Source organism: Rana temporaria, chromosome 2, assembly GCF_905171775.1.
Source record: "Rana temporaria chromosome 2, aRanTem1.1, whole genome shotgun sequence".
Lineage (NCBI taxonomy): Eukaryota > Metazoa > Chordata > Amphibia > Anura > Ranidae > Rana > Rana temporaria.
In genome coordinates, this window is record NC_053490.1 from 439,756,507 (window position 1) to 439,781,891 (window position 25,385).

The 25,385-nt window shown below is 43.0% G+C and overlaps 1 protein-coding gene across 5 annotated transcripts in view; it reads left to right on the top strand.

Moving 5' to 3' along the window:
- The window catches only part of MYO1C (myosin IC), a 248,027-nt gene that overhangs the window by 148,597 nt on the left and 74,045 nt on the right, over nt 1-25,385 (top strand). For all 5 annotated transcript variants that reach the window (XM_040338393.1, XM_040338396.1, XM_040338394.1 and 2 more), the window contains exons 6-11: nt 3,552-3,731; nt 8,365-8,463; nt 8,588-8,701; nt 14,976-15,047; nt 18,197-18,316; nt 19,031-19,113. In XM_040338393.1, the coding sequence (XP_040194327.1) occupies nt 3,552-3,731; nt 8,365-8,463; nt 8,588-8,701; nt 14,976-15,047; nt 18,197-18,316; nt 19,031-19,113 (668 nt within the window). The remainder of the gene's footprint in view (nt 1-3,551; nt 3,732-8,364; nt 8,464-8,587; nt 8,702-14,975; nt 15,048-18,196; nt 18,317-19,030; nt 19,114-25,385) is intronic.

A 25,385-nucleotide genomic window follows, 5' to 3' on the forward strand; every position in this document is an offset into this window, starting at 1 on the left:
CTACGCTGTGGATGTGTCTAGCACCTTTTGGGACTCACTGCTGCTACGCTTTATTTGGGACTGTATTTATGGTTTCAACCCATTACCCTCTTTTTTTCATATACTGCACTGTGGACTTTTCTGATGCATTGACACTATGAGGATTTCAGTATATGCCATATAAGTCTTCACTTATTTTTTTATTGTTGTTCACACTATATTGGTATCAATTTACATCACGTTGGTAATTTATCAATTTTTTATTATATTATTATTTTTTTAGCGCGACTCCCTTTTGTTCCATGTATTTGTTTGATGTAGTATGACATCTTGAGACGCAGCTGTTACACATTTTTTTTCTTTTATTTTGGTATGCGCAATATTCTCTTTGTTTTGGATAATCTAGATCCTGGTAGTCTCCCCAGCCTGGTCATTGAGCGTGAGCAGACCGTTACCTACGCGCTAGGTCGGCCACGACATGTCCCGTTTTCTCCAGGGGTGGCCGGTGAGCTATATGCCCTGGGGCACACATATGACCAGGCTGCTACTTTCCGAGTCAGTGTGCCGTGGCCAACAGCCACCCCGTACCGCTCAGGTGATGAGTCAGTCCCCGCAGGATGGGCAAGTAGGGTTCCACCTGTTTCGGCAGGATGGAACAGCTGGGCATTCCTGGGGAGGTCGACTAGGGGGTCCCTTACACTCCCTTTCATCTGTCCCTCCCCTCCTCCCCATCATGCATCTGTGGTGGCTTGGCCTGCTGTGTACCTGACCGGGAGGAGGGGCTTAGAGTCCTGGCTGGGGGCTGCACTGGGTGTTCAGGTCCGCTCTCCTTAGTGGGGTGTTTTTGGTCTGTCCATTTGGGATGCCTCCGCACGGAGGATCAGCGTGTTCGCGGCCTTTTTCTTTTACCTCACGGCAGTCATATTGACAAAGCCCGGCATCAATTTTCTTGTAGTCCGCGCAAATTGTTTTGCTGAGACGGCGGGCGGCCATTTTCTGGTAGCCCGCGCTTGTTTTGCTGAGGCGGCCATTTTCTTGTAGTCTCGGCTTAGTTTTTGCGCCATTCAGAAAGCTATTCCCAGTGCTAGAGGCAAACAGCTCAGAACACCTCAGACACAGGCAGTGCAGGAGAAAGAGCGGACGGCAGCGCTGTGCAGTACCTGGGTCAGGGTGGTGAGTCCTCTGGGGTGCCCCTCGGTCGATAGCAGCTAGGAGGCTGGACTTTTTATATACCTTGCCTTTAGTCCCTAACGGGTGTCAGGCGGTGTGGGTCAGCATGGCGTCAGAAGCTGGCGTTTCTTCCCCAGACATCCCTGTGATGGCAACTGGTGCCCCTGGACGCTTTGTCGGCGGTCCTTGAGACCTTTGTTGCCAGGGTGGGAGCACTGTGCGGGTGCAAGTGGGAGTAAAAAACTCCCCCACCATCTTCTGTGGAAAGCTCTGATTCAGACTCTGGCCTTGCTGTGGCACACGGTCCCTGTTCTGACGTGTCAGAGGAGGTGGATCAGGACCATTCGGACAGTGAGGATGACTCCATGTCCGGGTCATCACAGGAAAGGGCGCTTGTTGGAGCACTTATCACTGTAGTGGGGTATACCCTAAAATTGGAGGATACGACGGGGGCATCTACAGAGGTGTCGGTCCCTTTTGGGTCCCACAAGCCATCCCGCACTGCTAAGGTGTTTCCCTACATAACTTATTTTGATAAGTTTATATACAAAGAATGGGAACGGCCGCAGCGGGCTTTTTCGGTCCCAAAACGCATGACGGATCCCTTTGAGGAGAATTTCCTGAAAAATGGACATCTCCCCCGAATGTGGATCCCCGATATCCAGGTTAAACAAGTTAACCACGACTCCGGTAGAGGGGACCCCTGCTTTTAAGGACCCTGCAGACAGGAGGGCCGAGGCGGTGACCCGTTCCATGTTCATGGTAGTGGGGTCAGCATTGCGGCCAGTGTTGGCCACGGCCCTGGTGTTCAAACACTTACCGAGTTGGGCAAAATGGTTGCACCACGAGTTGGTAGAGCAACAGGCTTCCCGGTCTGCGTGGAACTGGCCGACCAGTTGGTCCATGGCCTGAAGTATGTCTGCGATGCAGCCTTAGGTACAGCTCCCTTTCCAGAGCCTCAGTATTTGCTGTGGTGCTACGTCGCCTGATTTGGCTAAAATGCTGGTCCGCAGACCAGACTTCTAAGAATGCTCTGGCGGATTTGCCCTTCCAGGGAGAGAGGCTATTTGGAACCTCGCTGAATGACATTATTAAAAATGTCACTGGGGGTAAGAGCACGCTGCTCCCACAATCTAGAGAAGGTAAGGAGCCACGCTGTAGGCCAGGGCCCTCCTTTTCCGCTCAAACTTTTTTTTCCATCCGCCCTGGCCCGCAGGTAATTGTTCCCAGACAGACAAGGTGCCGTCTGCGAACAAATCTGTGACAGCATGAAGGTTTGCCCCCGCCCGACTCTCGGGGTGGGGGGTCGCCTTCGCAAGTTTGCAGCGTCGTGGACCTCCCTGCTTTCACACCAGTGGGTTGGCAACGTGGTTTCAACAGGGTACAAGATGGTTTCTTTCTTGTCCACCAAACAGATTTTTTTTTTCCCCCCCTCCAAATTTCATCTTCTTTTGGCAAGGGACACCTTTTTTGGGGCAGTACAGGACCTGCTGAAGCGCAGGGTGATAATTCCTGTGCCGTCGCCAGAAAGGTTTTAGGGATCATACTCCAATCTGTTTGTAGTCCCAAAGAAGGCTGGGGTCTGTCCGATCCTGGACCTCAAGGCCCAGGTTCAGTACCCAACCAAACTCCCGAAGTCTGTGTTGGTGCCAACTCAGCGCCTGGAGTACCTGGGCTTGATTCTGGATGACTCGGAGGCAAGAGTTTTTCTCCCTTCGGACAAGCTGCGGACTCTTCAGGCTGCGGTGAAGCTGTTGGCATCCTGCAAATGGTCATTGCTGCGCTTTTACATGTGAGTCCTGGGTCTACCTTTTTGAGGCGGTACCGTATGCCCAATTCCACACTCGAATCTTACAAAAGGAGATCCTGTCAAGATGGGACAAATCTCCGTTGTCCCTGGATTGTCAAATCCGGGTGAGCCGGTTGGTCAGAAATTCCCTAATCTGGTGGCTGAGCTCTCCGGCTCTTCATTTGGGTAACATCATTTTGGAGATTTGGAGGTCGTTTGTGAACTGCAGCACTGTTCGGTCCAATTAGATCTACATCATGCTTGATTGACCCTCTCGAACATACGTTCCTTAGGGTTCAATCCCTCCAGTAAGCCTCTCTTCAGTTGGTGACGGCTTCTTTCTTCTTTGGTTTCACGTTTGGAATTATTGGAGCACCATCACTTTTATATATAATTTTGGACTATTATTCACTTTCAAGAAACTGTGTTTTCACACAATATTTATATACTCATTCACTAGATTTATCATATACATTACTCATTTAGTGTATCCATCATTATTTGCACCTTAGCGCTACATTTGCATGTTTTTCTACAGAAGGTTTTTAACTGAAATGGACTGTTATGTGACCGCAGATATAATGACTCACTTTTCTTTTTTTTTTTTTATAAGGGAGCTCCTGTTGGTGGACATATTTTAAACTATCTCTTGGAAAAGTCCCGTGTGGTACACCAGAACCATGGAGAGAGAAACTTCCATATTTTTTACCAGCTTCTTGAAGGTGGAGAAGAGGATTTGCTACGGAGGCTGGGGCTCGATAAAAATGCCCAAAATTACCAGTACTTGATTAAGGTCAGCCTTTTTTTTTGCTGCACATTCTGCACTTTCCTTGGGGTACAAGGTTTTGTGTTCAAGAGGCAACCATCACAAGACTATATGTTCATGAAGTCTATGTAAAGTATGAATAAATAGAATGTTTTGCTTAGGATTTTTTGTTTTGTATTATCTTGGTTATACATGGCTCTGTGTAGTCCCTAGGAGCAAAGTACCTAGAAGTTCAAGTATGGGGAGCCTTAGTGTGAGGGTCTGGTGATTGGCTTCTTGATTCCACATTGGGGCAGACCCTACATAAGCTCCATGTTGGGATTTAAAACTTACACTGGTTTTCTTACTCCCAGCAGTTGGATGCAGTTTGTAATAAAGATAACAAGTTGTTACAGTGTACTATGAAAGATGTTACAGTATAGGGTTATAACCTCTTCCCTTTTCCATATGAACCCCTTTTTGACAACTCTGCTTTGTCATTTATTCGTGAAGCATATGTAAACGCCTGTCTAAAGTGTAGTGTTTTGACTTCAACCACTTGCCTACCGGGCCCTTCCTGCCCAAGCCATTTTTCAGCTTTCAGCGCTGTCACACTTTGACAATTGTGCAGTCATGCAACACTGTACCCAAATTACATTTTTATAATTTTTTTCCCCACAAATAGAGCTTTCTTTTGGTGGTATTTGATTACCTCTGTGGTTTTTATTCCTTGCGCTATAAACAAAAGAAGAGGGACAAGTTTGAAAAAAAAAACACACTGTTTTTAACTTTTTGCTATAATAAATATATTTTTTTTGTAACACATTTTTTCTTCAGTTTTGGGGAAAAAAAATCGCAATAAGCGTTTGATTGGTTTGCGCAAAAGTTATAGCAGCTACCAAATAGAGGATAGATTTATAGAATTTTTATTATTATTTTTTTTACTAGTAATGTCGTCGATCAGCGATTTTCTCTTTTTTTTTTTTTTTTTTATCGTGACTGCGATATTGCGGCGGACACATCGGACCCTTTTGACACATTTTTGGGACCATTCACATTTATACAACGATCCCTGCTATAAAAATGCATTGATTACTGTATAAATATGACTGTCAGGGAAGGTGTTAACACTAGGGGGCGATCAAGGGGTTAACTTGTTCCCTATGGAGTGATTCTTACTGTGGGGGGAGGGGACTGACTGGGGAGGTGACCGCTGGTTGTCCCTATGTACAAGGGACACACCATCGGTCTCCTCTCCCTGACAGGACGTGGATCTGTGTGTTTACACACACACATCCACGGTCCTGCACAGTTACTGGGCAATCACAGGTGCCCCGCGGCTGCCGGGCACGTGCGCGCGCCCCCTAGTGGCTTAAGAAGACGCGACATCATATGACGTCCACCCAGGAGGGTCTTCCGTCATTTGACAGCGGGCGGTGGACAAGCAGTTGAAGGCTAAGATCACCTTTCTGAACATGTTGCACTCAAATTTAGGGGGTTTGGTCTTGAACCAGCATACTTTTCTTCTACTAAGTCAGTCTTTCTTTTGATTAAACCTTTTTGTTAGTGTGATTTAACATATTATAACCACTTGACCTACGTAAGATTTACCCCCCCCCCCCCTCCCCTTCATGATCGGGCCATTTATTGCGATACGGCACTGCGTTACTTTAACTGATGATTGCGCAGTCATGCAATGATGTACCCAAATAAAATTTGTAATTTGTAATTGTAATTTTTTTTTGTAATTTTTTTCTCCACAGATAGAGCTTTCTTTTGGTGGTATTTAACCACATGCCGACCGGGCCATATCCGAAAGACTACAGAGTGGTCGGCTTATTCTGGGAGGGCGTTAATGGACGTCCTCCCAGAATCTTGCGCCCCCTGGGGTCTAGAAGACCCGGCGCATCGCGGATCACGGTAAATGGCCATTGAGAGCGGCCGTTTACCACGCGATCGCTCCGTCAATTGACGGAGAGATCACCTGTAAACAAACCGGCATCATGTCATGACGCCGGTTCCTCTCTCCCCTCTCTGTACCAATCGGTACAGTGTAAGAGGAGAAGGGGAGGGATCAGTGGCAGCAGCACTGCTCTGTGACAATTGTAGTCACAGATCCAGCCAAAATGTATGAAGAAAAATTACTAATTTGCTACATTTTATAACAGAAACAAAATAAAAAATTTTACAGAATTTCCAGTATTTTTTTTTTCTTTTAAAGCGCATAAAAAATAAACCCAGAGGTGATTAAATACCACCAAAAGAAATCTCTATTTGTGTGAAAAAAAGGACAACAATTTTATATGGGTACAGTGTTGTATGACTAAGTAATTGTCATTAAAAATGTGAATACACCGAAAGCTGAAAATTGGTCTGGTTAGGAAGGGTTGTAAAGGTAAAAATGTTTTCCCTAAATAGCTTCCTTTACCTTGGTGCACTCCTTCACTGACCTCATCCTTCGATTTTGCTTCTAAATGTCCTTATTTCTTCTGAGAAATCCTCACTTACTGTTCTTCTGTCTGTAACTACACATCGTAATGCGAGGCTTTCTCCCTGGTGTGGAGAAAGCCTCTTGAGGGGGCGGGCAGGAGTGTCAGGATGCCCACTAACATACAGCTCCTTTCTCTATCTGCAAAGTAGAGTGTCCTGACTTGCCTGCTCGCCCCCTCCTCCCTCAAGAGTCTTTCTCCACACCAGGGAGAAAGCCTTGCATTACTGTGTGAAGTTACAGACAGAAGAACAGGAAGTGAGGATTTCTCAGAAGAAATAAAGACATTTAAAAGCAAAATCGAAGGATGAGGTAAGTGAAGGAGGACTGCACTAAGGTATAGGAAGCTATTTAGGGATTTTTTTTTTTTTTTACCTTTACAACCCCTTTAAGTGCCCAGTTGTCAAGTGGTTAATCACCACTGCATTTTTTTTATTTTTGTGCTAAAAACAAAAAAGGACATTTTTGAGGGGGGAAAAAATTTATTTTTTACTTCCAAAAACCGTATTCAATAAATACATTTAAAAAAATAAATAACATTTCTGCATAAATGTTATGCCAATGTTTTGTGCTACATATTTTTGGTAAAAAAAAACAATATATCCCAAAAGTTAGTGTCTGAAAACTGGTGATATACTGAAATTTTTATTAATTTTTTTGTATACTAGGAATGACGGCAATCAGCAACTTATAGCGGGACTGTGATATTGCGGTGGACATTCTGACACTGATACTTTGTGGGAACCAGTGACACTGATACAGTGATGAGTGCTAATAATATGCGCTGTTACTGTACTAATGACACTGGCTGGGACGGGGTTAAACATCTAGGGTGATCATAGGGTTAAATATGTGCCTAGCCAGTGTTTTTGGTGTTTTTACTAAGGGAAGTGATGAGTTTTATTCCCTGCTTTGGAAGAAAAGAAAATCCATCACTTCCCCCCTGTCAGAATGGCGCTTTGCATTGTTTACATAGGCAAAGCACCATCCTGTGTCTCTTCCAAGCGATCGACGGGTGCTGGCCGACTTCTCCTGTGACAAATCACAGCAGAAGTGGCGTACTAGCGCCCCTTCCCGGGAAGTGAAGAATCACGTGATTCTGCACAGTGCAGCCGTAAATCTGCTATGAGGCAGTCGGCAAGTGGATAAATTAACTTTTTGGTTTATTATAGCTTTGACTTCATGATTTTAAAATTGAAAAGTGAACATTTAGGGGGATTGTATTTTATAAAAAAAAAATGAAGAGCCACTTGATTAAGCGGATTATGATAGGAAAATAATGTTTTAGACCTGTAGAGATCTAGAGATCTGTAGAGATCTATTAGACCTGTAGGGATCCTTTTGATGTAGCCAGTCATACACTTAAGCTTAGTACACACGATAAGAAAATTGGATTAAGAATACAGCTTTCTAAGCGATCGTATGATAATCTGATCATTAGTACACCGCTTTCAAGAGCTGATCGCAACAAGTCATTCGAAATGATCTAAAGGGATAAATGCAAACATTTTTCTCGTACGATACCACATTGTGCAATGGTTCCGTTAATCTGTACAGTTTTAGTCCAAAAATACACTACATTACATTACTTTCGAAGTTGTATTTTGTCTGAGAATTTTTGCAAGTTCAATAACCTCTTTATTTTCAATATGAGACTAGTATGCAGAAAAATGGTTCATCATTCTTCCGATATTCCCATTGTGTGTACCAGGCTTTACCCTAACTGGGATAAGTTCATAATTCTTAAAGTGTAACCTTTCCAAAAAAAATCCTGTAAGGTGTTCTGATTAGTTAGCGCCTCTAATGTGACAGCGCCAACTAATTAGAATGCTCCTGTGTAAGTTCACCTTACAGATTTTTCTGTAAATGTGAACTTATCCTTTTTAAATGTTTTTTTTTTTTTTTTTTTTTTTCGGAAAGTTTTTTTTTTATTTTATTTTATGTATTTCACATAAGCCTAATTGTAAGCCATGTCTTCATTCCTTTTCCAAAAGGTGTTTTTTTTTTTTCTGGTAGGAATTGGTACATAGTCATAACTTTTAGGTTTGGTAGAGCTTTTGCTTCATTATGAAATCTTTCCGTTCATAGTCAACCGCATGTCAGTTTCTGTGCCATTGTTCTTTTAGCAATTATTTTTAACACATATATATTTAGTTCTGACCTGTAACTGGGCACTATTTTTGTCTCTTGTAGGGTCAGTGTGCCAGGGTTAGCTCAATCAACGATAAAAATGACTGGAAGGTTGTTAGGCGAGCCTTGTCAATTATAAACTTCAATGATGATGATATAGAGGTAAGTTCAACACCATGTATGTAACCCTATAAAAGTCTTGCTGAAAATTTGTTGGTAATTATGTTCATAACCACTAAACAAATGTAACAAATTGGTTAACATTTTTGCTTCTGATGCTTTTTAGGAATTGCTGAGCGTTGTTGCTAGTGTACTACATTTGGGAAATGTGCAGTTTGCCACAGATGAGCATGGACATGCCCAAGTCACAACAGAAAACCAGATTAAATACCTCGCCAGGGTGAGAATGTCCACATTTTATATATCCAGTTTTCACATTCAACAGGGCTTGTGCAAGAATGTTATGGATTCTGAGAGTCATGCTTTTGAAAACCTAAAACAGACGTTGCTATTTGAGGGAAGCTGTAAAGAATGTGCACAACTATTTCTACAAGTTCAGGAAGTGAGAGATGTTTTGTATGCTGGTAAAGTGGAATTCCAGCAAACTAGTCTTACAATTTTCCCCTCTCCCCTCCCTCTTCCCAACACCAATGCTAACTAGCCTTTGTAAGAAAGGTGTATATACTTGCCTATTTTCAAGGCTCCCAGTCCAGTCACTTGATCCATTTCCCCTGTGTCAGCCAGCACAGCTTCAGGGGAGAAGAGGGAGTGCCAACAATGAATGGACAATTAAAGCCAATGGGTGAGGACACCGCTCCAGGCTTTACTAGCAGTTGTCGGAGTGCTCTCTCCCCTACAGTTGCTGCTGGCTGACACGGGAGATCATATGACCAGATAAAAACTGCTTGAAAATAGGTACTGTATTTATTGGCGTATAACGCTCCCTTTTAGATTAAAGGGGGCTTACAAATGGGGGTGGTAGGTTTTCTGTTATGGGAAGAATGGGCATAAAGTAAACTGCATATAGAGCACATTGTATTGCTCAGAATTTGTTTTGATCTCCACTTGACTTTTAGGGCCAGTTCACACCAGACGCAGTTCCGTAAAGTTTTGTGTGCATTTTTTTCTGCACTAAAAATGCATGCACAGTATTCCAATGGCTCTAGTTGGCTCTAGTTCACACCATGCAGTCAGTTTCCGGTGCAGAAACTGACCGAAATCTGACTGCATGGTGTGAACAGGAGCCAACTAGAGCCATTGGAATACATGGAAAACACTGTGCATGCATTTTGTGCAGAAAAAAAGCACACAGAACTTAACGGAACTGCTTCTGGTGTGAACTGGCCCTTAATACATACCGTGTATCTGTAAATGCCAGGCTGACCATAAACATGATCGTTTTTCATCTATCTAAAAACATTCACCGAACCCAAGATAATGAACTAACTTTATGTACAGAAGCGTGTGCAAACAACGCTTAAATTGATCAACATCAGTTATAAGGGAAGTTAATTTATCTTAACGGTACAGTACACGATGTATTCGTACACGATGTATTCGTACACGATGTATTCGTACACGATGTATTCGTACACGATGTATTCGTACACGATGTATTCGTACACGATGTATTCGTACACGATGTATTCTAGACATGAACCTTCAGGTGATTTGACACTGGCAAAGGTCTAGATGGCACCTCCTCTAATTGTACCCCGCTCCGTAAATCCTTAATTTTGTGCTAATATCTGAAGGTGATGGACATTTTCCCCTTCATGGAGAAAAGCACCCATAGATTAACATTTTTTTTTCTTATTTAATCTTCATGTTCTTTGGACCCAATGCTGTGAAGATGGCCTTTAATGCTGCTTTGTGCCCTTGGTGTAAAGCATTGGGTCAGCTGCAGGATGCATACAGGTCCAAGGCTGTTGTCCTTTCGCTGTTGAACCTAGTCCCTAAAGACCCCTTTAGGGGTTTTCCCACCATGACAGGACCTTATGTACAGTCCAGCGTCATGGACAGCTAAGACGGTGTCACCCTGTATCTCTGACCATTACTGTAAAAACAGAGCTTTGTGTGGAATGTATTCAACTTGTAGTGTAAACTGTTAAACTTGGTGCTTTAATCTTCACCACTCAGAGCTTAGTCTCGGCTGGATGCCCAGGTGTTACGAAGCACCGCTGGTCGCACTTTATTTTTTATTTTTTTAAGATCTATTGGGGGTTTTTTTTTTCTTAAGAATTGTACATAACAAAAAGAGAAACCAACGAACCACACGGGGTCTCACAAAGAGTACAAAATTGGCACACACAAATCCAAAATATGGATGCACACTTTACTGCTACCTCTGCCTACAGCCCATATGAGGGGGTTGAGCACTTCCTTCCACCTTTTCGCCATGATGGTTCATTACAAGACTGTCTAGACCTGGATTACCGCGTATTCCTTCTAGACACGCTCGCCTTATTCTGTGAGTACCCCACAGCAGAATATCCTCCTTTGTAGCTATGGCAGAGCCCAGGCAAAAGGAAGTTGGTCCAAAATGCAAATCCACATTTTGCTGTGCTGAAGGCCCATACAGCACTTAAGCCCCAGAGTGGCAAAATGTCTCTTGCACTACAACTGGTTCTAACCACAGTTTTGGCATCGGATTCTAGCACGATTTCAGGCACACAACAAGCGGCCTATTTGACTAAAGCAGTTTTCTCTGCATCTATGTCATGTTTCTTTGGACATATTACAACAATGCAGACAATTTTGTCCAGGGCTCAGTCACCAAGCCTCTTTTACTCCCGTTTCTCAACGTTAGAATTTGGTAAACTTCCAGAAGTCGATACGAGTACCAACTCAGCGCCTAGAATATCTGGGTCTGATTCTAGATTCAAAGGCGAGGGTTTTTCTCCCTTTAGAAAAATTGCAGACTCTTCGGACTGCGGTGAAGCTGTTGGCATCCCGCAAATGGTCGTCGCTCCGCTTTTGTATGCAAGTTTTGGGTCTAATGGTAGCCTCCTTTTGAGGCGGTACCGTATGCTCAATTCCACACTCAAAGCCTTGCAGAAGGAGATCCTGTCCAAATGGAACAGGTTCCCGTTGTCCCTGGATTGTCAAATTCGGGTGAGCCACAAGGTCAGAGCTTCCCTGGTCTGGTGGTTGAGCTCTCCGGCTCTTCAGTCTGGAAAGTCGTTCCTTCCTTTTCACTGGAACGGTGATCACGACGGATGCCAGCCTGGCTGGGGTGTTCAGTCGACTCAGGGTCGCTGGAAGAATCTCGCCTGCCGATCAATATTCTGGAACTCCGAATGATCAGGCAGTGCTTCTCCACATGGTCACAGAGGTTACAGGGGCGTTTGATCGGGATCCAGCCGCACAACGCCACGGCAGTGGCATATGTCAACCATCAAGGAGGAACAAGAAGCGTGGCGGCAGCTTCAGAGGTCGCTTACATCTTGCAGTGGGCAGAGAGGAGCATACCAGCTCTATCGGCCGTATACATTCCAGGAGTAGACAACTGGCAAACGGACTACCTTAGTCCCCAGATATTGGACCAAAGAGAATGGTCACTACACCAAGATGTTTCACCTCCTTTGCCTGAGATGGGGCAAACCAGACGTAGATTTTCTGGCTTCTCGACTCAATCGAAAGGTGTTGAGGTTCGGGGCCAGGTCCAAAGATCCCTGGGCGGACGCGACAGATGCGTTGGTAGCCCCGTGGGGACAGTATCGGCTAACTTATGCCTTTCCCCCTGCTGAAACTGCTTCCTCTGCTTCACAGAGCGGAGGCCGAAGGGATTCCGATGATTCTAATTGCCCCAGATTGGCTTTGGCGTCCCTGGTACGCCGACCTGGTAAGGCTAGTGGCGGATGCTCCTTGGCGACTGCTGTTGCGAGAAGACCTTCTGTCACAAGGTCCTATTCCTTATCCTGCTTTACAGTCGCTGGCTTTAACGGCATGGCTGTTGAAAGCCAGGTGCTGAAGGACCGAGGCCTATCGGATTCGGTAATTTTCTACCAGGCTGAGGACACGGAAGTCGTCTTCTCGGAAGATTTACTATCGCACGTGGAAGGCTTACATCTCTGTGTGAAGAGATGGGGTGGCATCCGTGTACGTATTCGGTTTCTAGGATCCTGCTGTTTTTACAGTGTGGCATGGATCAGAAACTTGCCTTGGGCACCATTTAAGGGGTAGATTTCAGCCTTGGCTGTTTTCTTTCAACGACCCTTGGCGACTCACTCACTAGTAGATCACTCACTTTTGTTCAAGGGGTTCGATATGTGGCCTCTCCGGATCGACCTCCACTACCTCCGTTGGATTTGAATCTGGTGCTCTCGGCACTTCAGGATTCCTCTCCTGACACTCTCCCAGAAAGTTGCCTTTCTAATAGCCATTACATCTGTCAGGTGGGTTTCTGAGTTGGCGGCCTTGTCTTGCAAGTCCCCTTACTTGGTCCTCCATAGGGACAAAGCGGTGCTACGCCCACAGCTTTTGTTTCTTCTGAAGGTGGTTTCGGTTTTTAATTTATATGAGGACATTTCACTTCATTGTGTCCTCGGCAGTCGCATCCCAAGATCGTGATTTAGGCTTGCGCCCTGAAAGGACGGGTGCCTCCCTTTCCTGTCACGGCGCACTTGACCAAGGCAATTGGTGCTTCCTGGGCTTTCTAACATCAAGCGTCTGTCTCGCAGGTGTGCAAGGCGGCAACCTGGTCGTCCGTTCACACGTTTTTACTAAGTTTTACAAGGCTGATGCGAGTGCATCTTCGGATACTTGCTTCGGCCGCAAAGTTTTGCAGGCGATTGTTTAAATCAGTGTTTCTCAACTTCAGTCCTTAAGGTGCCCCAACAGGTCATGTTTTCAGGATTTCCCTCAAATGAAACAGCTGTGGTAATTACTAAGGCAGTGAAACTGATCAAATCACCTATGCAAAATAATGGAGAGCCTGAAAACATGATCTGTTGTGGCGCCTTGAGGACTGGAGTTGAGAAACACTGGTTTAATATGTTGCAACTCCTCGGTTGAGGAGCACTGGTGTGTTGGGGTAAAGTTTAACTTTTGATTGCTGTTCCCACCCCTTGTTTTTTTGACACTGCATGTAGGACGTCCCTACAGTCAAGAATATAAAGATGCTGTGTCCGTCCATGAGCAAAAGAGAAAATAGGATTTTTGTACTCACCGTAAAATCCTTTTCTCTGAGTCCATTAATGGACACAGCACCCACCCCTCCTTTTTAAGTTTGTACTGCTTTTTGACTGAGCTGCTCACTGCAGTGAAATGGGGTTATGACCTGGGCGGGGCTGTTCAGCTTTGCTAAAGATTACATGTTTTAACTATTAACATGTCTGCCTAGTACTCTCCTAATAGACGGAACATAACCTTCAGTCAAGAATATAAAGATGCTGTGTCCGTCCATGGACTTCAGAGAAAAGGATTTTACAAAAATCCTATTTTTTCCGTTTTACAGTAAGATTAGGATAATTTTCGCTTTCCTGCAAATTCTTTTTTTCTTTTAAAGTACAGGGCACCATCCCTTCCATTCCTTGATTTACTCTGCATTGCTTTCTACAGAACTGAGAACTTACAATGTAGGGGTAGAGTTATTGGGGAGGCGCTCAAGAGGAGTGTCCTATAAATCTTAGCCAGTGGCTAATCACCTAAAGGTACACCCCTATAACCCATGGTGTATGAACTCATTGCCTGTACAGTGTCCTGTACTGTGCTCCAAGATATGGATGGAATTTTACATGTAGGTCAAAATTCCTCTTCATCCAGACCATCAGTAATGATGGAGGTTTTCAATGTGAATATCTAGTACTAGAGAAGAGTTAAACAAAAAAAAATATGTTTTTTTTTTTTTTTCCATGTACACATGTGGGAACGTATGAATTGGTGCTAACAGCAGCAGTTAAAGGTTATCTTCAGTTTTAATGGGTAGTGCAGTAGGTCAGACAGTATTTTAGTTTTCTAGAGTTGCTGTAAAATCTGCTATATCACACGGCAGCTATGATTAGCACAACAAATAATTTTTAAATCACAGTTGCTTGAGCTTTTGAAAGCTGTTGCAGATTTTTATGATCATCAACCATTATGTTCATATAGTCAATTCTTTGTTCGATATTGTAAATAATTGCCCTGTGTTGAGCCAGCCTTACTTAAACTGATTTCAAGTTTTTTTCCTGCTGCTATATGCTGAGGACTATATACTAAAATGTAATTATTTTAACATAGAAGTTGTGAAAATAATTACTTTCTACCAGTTATAACCTTTTTCATGCTCCTTTTAGTGGGGGAGGCCAACAATTTGCAACCCAGTACCTAACAACCTTAAATATTGTCATGTTGATTATCTCAGTATAAATTGGAAACTCTGAGTGCATCTTTGGAGTTTTTTTTTTTTTTTTTTTTAAACCCAATCAGATGCAAAATTCTGGTGTGGAAGGAATGATCATAAAATTCAAGACTTTACTAATAGTTTATAAAACATATTTATTTCGTAAGAATGGGCTGTAGTTAAACCAAAACTATTATTGGAATAGGCTATGGGAATAAATAGCGTAGCTGTATTTTGCTTGAAAAGTATATGGGTTTATATTTGTTGTGTCCCTTTTTTATGTATTTTATATGTAATGAAATTGTTAGTCCGTGTAGAAATCTTAATGAGCATCTGACTTGTTTTTCAGCTCCTCTCTGTAGACACTACTGTACTACGAGAGTCTCTCATTCACAAAAAGATCATTGCTAAAGGAGAAGAGGTAAATATTGTATGATTAATTTTAAAGTGCTTACATGTTTTCGCATACCATCTAGGATTTACTTTTCAAATGACACCTGAGTTGGCAGATGATGTACAGTAGCTTACATAATAATTTCCCCTACGACTTATGTGAAGTTGTTAAAGTATTTGTTTCATAGGTAAGAGAGCTGCCGCTCCAGGTGAGCTCACTAGGGTAATTGATGTCCACTCAGAAGCAGATGGGTGCTGGCAATGCACAGGATGTGCAAAAACAATAAGGATATGGACAGCCGCACTCCAGTAACTTGAAAAAAGACGTGCCCTTTATTGGGTACAGGAAAAAATGCACTACAGATATCAGCACACAGTGGGCTGATATCTGTAGTGCATTTTTTCCTGTACCCAATAAAGGGCACGTCTTTTTTCAAGTTACTGGAGTGCGGCTGTCCATATCCTTATTGTTTTTGCACATATTTGTTTCATAGAATGGCCAAAAGTGGTGACAAAGCATAACTAAGACCGGAAAAAGTTGTGTTTTAAAAAAAAAAGAGGAAAAAGTAATTGTCAATCTAAGATCTAGAGCTATTATTACCTAGAAATCAGCAGGCTAACCTCTGATTTATAAAAATCGATCTATCGAGGCATGAATTGGCCTGCTACAAGATGTACACATACAAAGGTATACTAAGGCCCCGTACACACGACCGAACATGTCTGCTGAAACTGGTCCGTGGACCAGTTTCAGCAGACATGTTCGGTCGTGTGTACGGCCGATCGGACAGGATTCCAGCGTACATTTGCCCGCCAGACCGTTTTCGAGCGGGCAAATGTTTCTAAACTTGCTTAGAAGCATGCCCGCTGGAATCCTGCCCGTCGGACATGTTCGGTCGTCTGTACAGACTTACCGTACATGTCCGAGCGGCCGCCATCCCTCGCATGCGTCGAATGACTTCGACGCATGCGTGGAAGCATTGAACTTCCAGGGCCGCGCACGTCGCCGCGTCATCGTCGCGGCGACGGCGCAGCCTCGTCACCGTGTATCGTGTACGCACGGATTTCTGTATGATGGTGTGTACAGCCATCATACAGAAATCTCCGGGCGGGCATGTCCGCTGAAAACGGTGTCTGCTAAAAAAAAAACATAATGTTTGGGGGTTTTGAGTAATTTTCTAGCAAAAAAAACATAATGTATGAAGGTCCACTTTAAAAACCATCTTCAGTGTAAAGAACAAGGGATCTTGGTAGTGATGGTTTGGCCACATGTAGCCCTGATCTCCATATCAAGTCTGTCTGGGATAACATGAAGAGACAGAAGAATTTGAGGCAGCCTACATTCACATATGTTTGGAACATCCTACCTGCCGAGTTCCTTCAGAAACTGTGCAAGTGTACCTAGAAGAATTGATGCGGTTTTAAAGGCAAAAGGTGGTCACACCAAATATTGATTTTATTTGGATTTCTCTTCTGTTCATTTACTTTCTGTTTTGTAATTGAACTATTAACACTTCTATTTCTGAAAGTATTCTTAATTTATAGCATTTTTCACACCTCCCTAAAACGTTTGCACGGTAGTGTAGCTTTGCACTTTACACATTTACACATTCACTTAAAAGCAGAAATTCAGGCAAGCTAAATACACATTTGAAAAATATAGTAACTTTTTATTTGTCAAGGAATGTGCATTTTTTTTTTTTTAACCATTTCTATAACTCGGGAAACCGTATGACTCGGCACAGTGTGGTCAGTAACCAATATTGGTTAACTTTCTTCTCCCAGCTTGCTGATAGGAAAATGAAAGATGAGCAGCACCCTGTTGAGGTCATGACTTTCTCCTCTTTCTGCTAAGCATATTCAGTCTGCATATGCATGCTGCAGTAGTTCTTTATTGGTAATATATGCGGTCCCTAACCCTTTCAGTACAAGATATTACAGCAGCCTTATATAAAAACCTATACAATTAAAAATACATGTATTTCACATAACTGCATTAATTGGTGTTTTATATCTGCCTGAAGTTAAGCTTTAGGACTTATCACTTGGACTTTCTGTAGACGGGCACACTAGACTGACTTGGGATGGGTAGATATTTTACAATCTGTTGCTCCCAAATATGAATTTGTATATTAGGGGCGCTCTTTGTGAGAAGTTCATTCCCCTTTCTTCATTAAAGAAATGATCAGTGCCAACTAGTGACACAGAGTTCAGTAATTTGTGTGATAACAAGTGATTCCAATCCTTGCATGTATTTGTTATCTCTAGTTAACCCCTGGCAACTTGATCGTGTTTCAAACCAAGTTTAACAGACTTCTTGCAGCTATCGAATTATGTCATCATTCTTGTTTTGTTGAATTGGACCCCTTTCACACTGAGGGCGTTTTGCAGGTGCCATTGCGTTAAGAATAGCACCTGAAATCTGCCCTTAGACCCCTTTCACACGGAGCCGTCCATAGCGCCGGTGGTAAAACTCTGCAGGGCGGTTTTACCTCCACTAGCGGCCGAGAAAGGGTTAAAACCGCCCGCAATGCGCTGCTGCAGCAGTACATTGCCAGCGGTATAGCCGCGCTGTCCCATTGATTTCAATGGGTAGGAGCAGTAAACGCACCGCTCCAAAGATGCGGCTAGCAGGACTTTTTTACCGTCCTGCTAGCGCAACGCTCCAGTGTGAAAACCCTCGGGCTTTCACACTGGAGTGAATGTAATAGCTTTTTAAGGGTGGATTGCAGGTGCTATTTTTAATGCAATAGCGCCTGCAATACGCCCTCAGTGTGAAAGGGGTCTTGAACTGCTGCTCTATTCACTCCGGTGTGAAAGCCCAAGGGCTTTCACACTGGAGCAGTGCACTGGCAGGGCGTCAGAAAAAGTCCTGCCAGCAGCTTCTTTGGAGCTGGGAACTCACCACTCAAAATCAATGGGCAGCACCGCTGGCAATACGACGCTGTAGCGCCGCATTGCGGGCGTTTTTAACCCTTTCTCGGCCACTAGCGGGGGTGAAAAGCGCCCTGCCAGCAGCCGTAATGCGCCGCTATTTTACCGCCGACTCTATGGGCGGCACAGTGTGAAAGGGGTCTTAGTATTACTAGCACCAACAAGCTAATACGCTGTATAATACCGTATATCAATGCCTGTCAAAACCACTATTTATACTTTAAATCTATTTTATTTCTTTAGCTGAACAGTCCACTTAACCTGGAGCAAGCTGCTTACGCTCGAGATGCCTTGGCCAAAGCAATCTATGGCCGTACCTTCTCCTGGCTTGTTAGCAAGATTAACAAATCTCTGGCATACAAGGTTTGAAAAAAAAAATTGTAAATTGCATATGAATAAAGGGTTTTTTCTTAAAGTAGGACTATAGGCAAAACTTTTATTTTTTTTCTCTCAATTTTGGATAGAGCAAGGGAGGGATATAACCCCTGTCAGATTTTTTTTTTTTTCCTCCATTTCTGTACCGTTGCGGAGATTTCCCTTAATTTTCCGTCCTATAGCCAACCAGGAAGTTTAAAGGAAATCCCTGCAAATAGGGGAATTCCTTGGGGACTCCCAGGTCACCAGAACTAGTGTCCCCATTGATGATTTTCTTCTATTAATTTTCTGAGGACAACCCAAAATGTGTGATTTCCTTCTACTTTCACTTTTAATGATAATGGTAAACAGGAAAAAATAGAGAGGGTGAATCTCCCTAACTGGAACACAGCAATTAAAACTGACACGTGTTCTAATCCATCTCCCCTCTATCCAAAACGGGAAAAAAAGTTGCCTTTTAGTTCTACTTTAATGGCTTCTAAAGGGTTGTTTTGCAGTGGCTGCATTTATTAAATGTTAATAGTTTAGCCATTTGTTTTGTGTGTCTGATTGTACTGAATTTGTAGATGTTGCTTGTCTTTGTGTTCAGTTCATTTAAGAGATGACCTTTGTGGAAGCATGAGATCACTAATGAAGTATATAAACAGGATAAGGAGGATTACTCTGCTAAATTTCAGTTATCTTACTATGGGCCTTTTACAGGGTACAGATATGCACAAGCTTGGGAGCGCATCGGTCATAGGACTTTTGGACATATATGGTTTTGAAGTTTTTCAACATAACAGGTGATACTTTTCTTCCTTCTTCAAGTCATTTCTTTGTTTGTAGTGAACCTCCAGCTTTGTTTAAAAATGCACACAGAACTGCTGTATATGTATATTGAATGCTTTGTTTTAAGATGAGAAGCAAACGGGAGATACTGCAGATTGCATGAGATCATCTATAAAATAGTTGTGTGTTTTGACAGCTACATGTCCCATCTGTTATATCCCCTCTGCTCCCAAGCTGTCAGTGCAAGCTGAATGAAAATACTTTAAAATAACATACATTTTTTTATCCCATAACTGTGCCCAGTATAGGTTAGCACAATTTTATTCAAGAGGAGTGCGTATAGTTTGCCCTTGCTGCTTGCACAGCAGACCTTGTTCTTGTTGCAAACCACCATGTTTGTTCTCTCTCTGATGACTTATTAGATGCAGGTATGGGGATGAGTTGTCTACTAGAAGACTATTTTCAGTGCAGCTTTTATATTTTGAGGGGGGGGGGGGGGTGGGAGAGAATGTGTTTTATATTCCATTTGTGATTCTATGCATGCTATAGTTACCAAAACTGAAAAGCTTATCATTCATTAGACATCCATTACAGTAGCCATTATTACGTTACATTACATTACATTATTATAAGTGTATTAGGAAAAAAATTTAGCTTTTGTTTTTGTTTTTTTACCCATTTTATAACAGTGTATAAATATGTAGGTTTCAGAGCCATATTCAAAATTGGAAAATGCCTCTGTAAGGCCCCATGCACACGAGAAGCAAATGCAAACGCATGTAAACTCAAGTTTTCAACGGCAAAAACCAGCGTTTAAAACGCCCGTTTTTGCCGCTAATTTCGCGGCGTTTTGCCACGTCTAGCGGCGTTTTACTGCGTTTGCGGCTATCAGCGTTCATAACAAAGACATTGTAGACCCTCCCAAAGTTTTGAAACGCAAAAACGTTTGCGTCTGAAAAAAACGAGCCTAAACCCAACGTGAATGTGTGCATGGACACATAGGATAACATTAAATGTGTTCAGGGGCAGTTGGAAAAAATGCCAAAATGCCTCTAAACTCGAGTTTACCAGTGTCTTGTGTGCATGGGGCCTTAGGGACATGAGGAAGATCCCAAATGCTTGCATCTTTAAAAGTGTAAATATGACTTAAACTCCAAACTTTCAGTGTTAATGGATGGCTGTCATGGTACAAGACTGCCACTATTTAGCACTGAGAAACATATCTCTAATCTGTGATTATTGTAGATCTACTGATATGGATTCTATTTTTAGGATTGAAAATTGTAATCCCGTTTTTCCTCCCTTTACCCTGTAGGGTTTATCATTGCGTGTGGAGTTTGCTGCTGTGTTAACATACCTTGGTCGATAGTGTTTCAGGCTGTGACCAAAGGTACCAGTAGCCACGATATGATTTTTTTTTTTTTGTCCCCCCATCTGTGCCAATGATCTGTGTTTTGGGGCACTTTTGGACTAACAAATAGCATCCAGCTGACCAATCTCGGTAGGAAATGGTGAACATGTTGAGCGTTTTCAGTTATGCAATGAATGACGACCTACATCTCTCTGTACAGTTTTCTTTTAAGGCCCCTTTCACACTTGTGCGACTTGTCCTGTGACTTGGGACCTGCAAAGTTGCATGACAAGTTGTACCTCACGATTTCTAATGAGTACCATGCATATCCGTGTGACTTCAAAGTAGTCCATGCACTACTTTGGTCTGACTCTGTGACTTGAGGTCCATAGAACTTTAACGATTACACAGGCATTGCTTCAAGTCGTGTCAAAGTTGTGCAACTTTCAGGCTGTACTAGTGTAAAAGGGGCCTAAAGGATAACTGTAGCTTTGGTAAAAGTTGTTGTTTAATCCAGCCCACCTACTCTGATGCTCACTTTCGTCCTTAAAGGAGTTGTAAAGGAAAACATTTTTTTGCCTAAAATAATGTCTGCAAGGTAGACGGAATAGTGTAATGATTCTGTTAAAACGAGTAAATACCTATTAAATTCCTTCATCTATATCACCTCCGGCATTCTCGTTTCTGTTCTCTCATTCACTTCCTGGTTTGCATCGCTCTTGTAAGAACTACGTTTCCCAGTATGAATTGCGGCACGCCCAGTAATTCATACCTCCTTGAGGTCTCTAACACGTAGAGTGTCCTGTCACACAGATGTAGTTCCCAGGAGGGGGTGAGCACGTTACTGACCACCGCAGTAAAGCCTCCCATCACGGTGGTCAGTAAAATCAGACGAGCAGGAAGTGAACAGAGAAGAAATAGAGCAACTTCTGAGCAAAAACGAACAATGAGGGAGTGAAAAGAGTAAAGAGTCTGCAGGTAAAGGATGCTTATTATGAAAAAAAAATATTCCTTTACAACCCCTTTAATCCAACCTTTTACGTTTTTTATATTTTGTGGCCCTATTGGTGGCAACTTTGCTTTTAGATTGTTCTTGCCCGGTACTCTTCAACCTGCACATGCACGCTGCAGCCCAATCATTCCTATAGGTAGGCATACATACGGCAGCCTATGGAGGTCTTGCATGGTTTCACTCTCCCCAAAGGAATGAATCGAGCAGTGCCTTGAAGACTAAAGTGGATACAGCAAAAATCTTTTTATAAGGGGAAGGTACAAGGCCACAAAGTGGATCTCTGGTCCAGGCACATTTTTGGGACCAGATATGCTGCATTTAGCCAGGGGCCTTAAGTTATAGTTGTTCTTTAAAACATGTATTTGCCGTGTTACTTGAGCTTCCAGAACTTCACTTTTATTTATTTATTTTTCCTTTAATCATTAAGGCATATTTTACATCGCTTTCATTTTAGTGTGCATTTTTTTTTTAAATATTTGCATATGAATTTCAACAAGTGAAACTTCATTGGAATGAATGGTATTGCATGTATGCGTGTAAAAATTCCATGGTATGAATGGGTTTCTTCTTTTTCTGTTATTTGTTTAAAGTAAACCTGTTACAAGCCTAAGCAATTTAAAGGACGTGTAATAAGAAAAATATGCATGAGCAGAAGTTACATTCGGTCAAAACAAACACTAGATCAAGAGGTATAAGCAGCTAAAATTGTATACGAATTTCAATTTTTCCTCTGAAAATTGAGCTTGGTTCTAACCTTCCCTACCCCATTGAGCTTCTAATCATTCCAATTGGCTTTTTCTGGTACAGTAGTTTTAAGTAGTGGTAAACAACCTAGGGGTATGAGCTGAAAGTCCACTTTAATCACCAGGGGGGAGCCCATGATTCAAGTGTACAAGTTTGCATCAAAGGACAATACATACACAAATCAACTGGACACCCCTAACGGGGATCAGAATGAATAAGTAAAAAAATAAGGAAATGGATAAGAACATTCATTGAGTGACAGCTTAGTAGGGTAAATGCAAAAATTATGACCACGCAGTACTAGCCGCATGTCAGCAGAAATGCACTAGGTCTGAGGACTTTGTTTTTTTTTGTGGGGAGGAAGGGATGAGGACAAAGTCAAATGTATGCCCAGTTTCAGTAGCAAAGAGAGAGAAAAAAAGAAGAGAGCGACAAAAAGGGGGGGGTGAGGGAGGCGGAGTCTTCCCGCAGGTTGGGGAAGTTATGTAAAATCAGTTGGAGGCCCAGGCTGATTGGATGCAGGGTGGGGAGAGAGTAAGACCACCAGGGTGACCATACTTTGGGGGATTTAGGAGAGTCGTGTAAGGTGCTAGCTAGAAATTTTTCATTGATCACAAGGTCGTCAAAATGCTCTTTACCATGGCAAACAGAACAGAGGATGTCTTCCAGGCTCTGGCAATCGTCCGTTTAGCTGCAATAAACAAAAATGCTGACAGTTTTAGTTGGTACGAGAACAATTTGAAATCGGTACCACGATAGTCCTAATTGGCCCTTCTTTTCCCCTCTTGGCTCTTCGGGGACCCTAGACCCAAGTACCCTATATTCTGGTACGAGAAAAATCCCTGGATTGGGCAATGCAATAAGTCTACTTTGACATACCAAATCGGCAAGTATGTTTAAACAGAGAGAAGAGGAGCCCAAACACCCTGGACCAGAACCCCTGTTAGGGGGCGGGACCACCAAGTATGGATAACATCCCCTCGTTGGCTGATGCCTCGGAAGCACCTGTCACTATAGGATGGGTTTTAACTCTGTCCGGACCCAATGCCATCTTGGAAGAAACTTGTATGCAGCCTCTAGGGTTGCAGTATTGAAGGAACTCTTTGCAATGGAGGGCCAGGCTTTGCTCCACTTTTCTGGTTCAATGGTGATCGCTAGATCGCGTTCCCACCGTGACTTGCAAAAAGCTGCCACAGGGGGGGTCTATAGCGTAGAGAGAATAGATCCTCAAAATGGTGCCTGAGGAGCCAGGGGAAAGGAGGCAGGTGTGTTCAAAGGCTGTTTTTTTACAGGGTTAGAGGAGTTGCGTCTCAGCGAGGACACCCAGTGGCACAGTTGGGCATACCAAAAAAAAAATTAGCAGGCTGCGCCTCTTGGGTTTCCTGGGGAGAGTGCGGAATGAAAGAAAGGGACGGACCTCTGTGAACCCGTTCAATTGCCTTTTTAACATGAGGGATGGCCTAATCGTCCAATACTGAGGCTTAGTAGGTTGAGGATATGGCCAGTTTCATGTTTGAGAGGAAATGTAGATATATTTTCTTTCACAAAAGATAAAGAAAAAACGAAGGTGCGGTACATCAAGTGTAATACAAATGTTACAGATCTGCACAGTCTAGTGCACATTGCACAATCGTAAAAAGTTCGGAATACAAATAAGACGGGCTGGCTGCTCTCACATAGGATAGTTGGGGGGCAGGATTAAACAGGGCAACATAGCATTTGGAAAACATAGGGAATGTCTGCAAAGGAAATTAAAAATGGGCATGCCCCCTGAAGGATGCTGTAAATAAGATTAACAGCACAGTATCCAGACGCAGTCAAGAAAGAAAACAAAAGAAAAAGAATGTAGAGTTGGGGGGGGGAGTGGGGAGGTAGTGGGGGACCCAGCCAGACGAAGCCTTATGTTTGGTCCCCCTCAAGTAATTAAAGGGCTAGAAGTGAGTGCTCAAGGTTAAGGTTTTGTTATATTCCCACCAGGAGACCCGTGTCTTCAGAAATTTTGGAATGAGTGTCAATAAGAATAGAAGTACGTTTTTCATGAACTATGGTACTCCCACCCTCTGCTCTACCTCCAGGAAACTCGTTTGGTTTCTGCTGGGTTCTGGTGATAGTTTGGCACGTGTCTAGAAAGATATAAAGGAAGTAAGTTTCTGTTCATGTCTATGAAGCTCAGGGATGGGTCTGTGGAGGATTGCTTCCCAAGGGTTATGAGCTAAATATTAATAGTTTGAATTAAATTATAGACTGTAAACTAAAGACGCTGGACTTTAGGACGTTGCCACTAGATGTGGTGCATAGTTTGCTGCCCTGCAACCACAGAAGCACAAGGTTGTACATTTCTGTCTTCACCATGGGGTCGTGTTCCAGCGGAACATGACTTTTGACCATTTCCTGGGTTAGGATGTTGGTTGAGCATGTAGCTGCAGCTTGCCAAATTTTGTTCCAGTCCGGGATGTAAAGTGTTTCCCCTCGGTCTCATTCCAAATGAAGGATGTATTGTGGTTTGGAATCTCGTGTTGGAAGTTGGAGCCCTGTACAGTAAAAAGATCAAGCCGCTGGCATGTGGGGAATGTTTGCATCTGCTTTCAAGGGAAGGGTAGAGAATTGGACATGTGATGTAAGAACAGTGTGCAATATCGAAGAAGGATCACATCAGAAGTTCTGAAGTGGCTTGAGGGTCACAGAGCTAGTTTTCACATTTTAACTATGCATCTCACTTGATTTGTATTGTTTTAGCATGAATTCTCTCTATTATTATCTCTATGTAGTATTTTTCATCATGTCCTGAATTAGAATTGCCAGCCTTTGTGACAGACTTAAGTGACACAGCCAGATAGACTGGTGTACACAGACATCATGGTAACACCTATTCTTGTAATGATTCCCTCTGTTTAGTGCTGCCCAAGCAGATTTGCAGTTAAAGGGGTTGTAAAGGTACACATTTTTTCCCCCTAAATAGCTTCCTTTACCTTGGTGCAGTCCTCCTTCACTTACCTCATCCTTCGATTTTTATTTAAATGTCCGTATTTCTTCGGAGAAATCCTCACTTCCTGTTATTCTGTCTTTAACTCCACACAGTAATGCAAGGCTTTCTCCCTGGTGTGGAGTTTTGTTGCTCGCTCCCTCCCTTGGACTACAGGAGAGTCAGGACGCCCACTAACACGCAGCTCCTTTCTCTA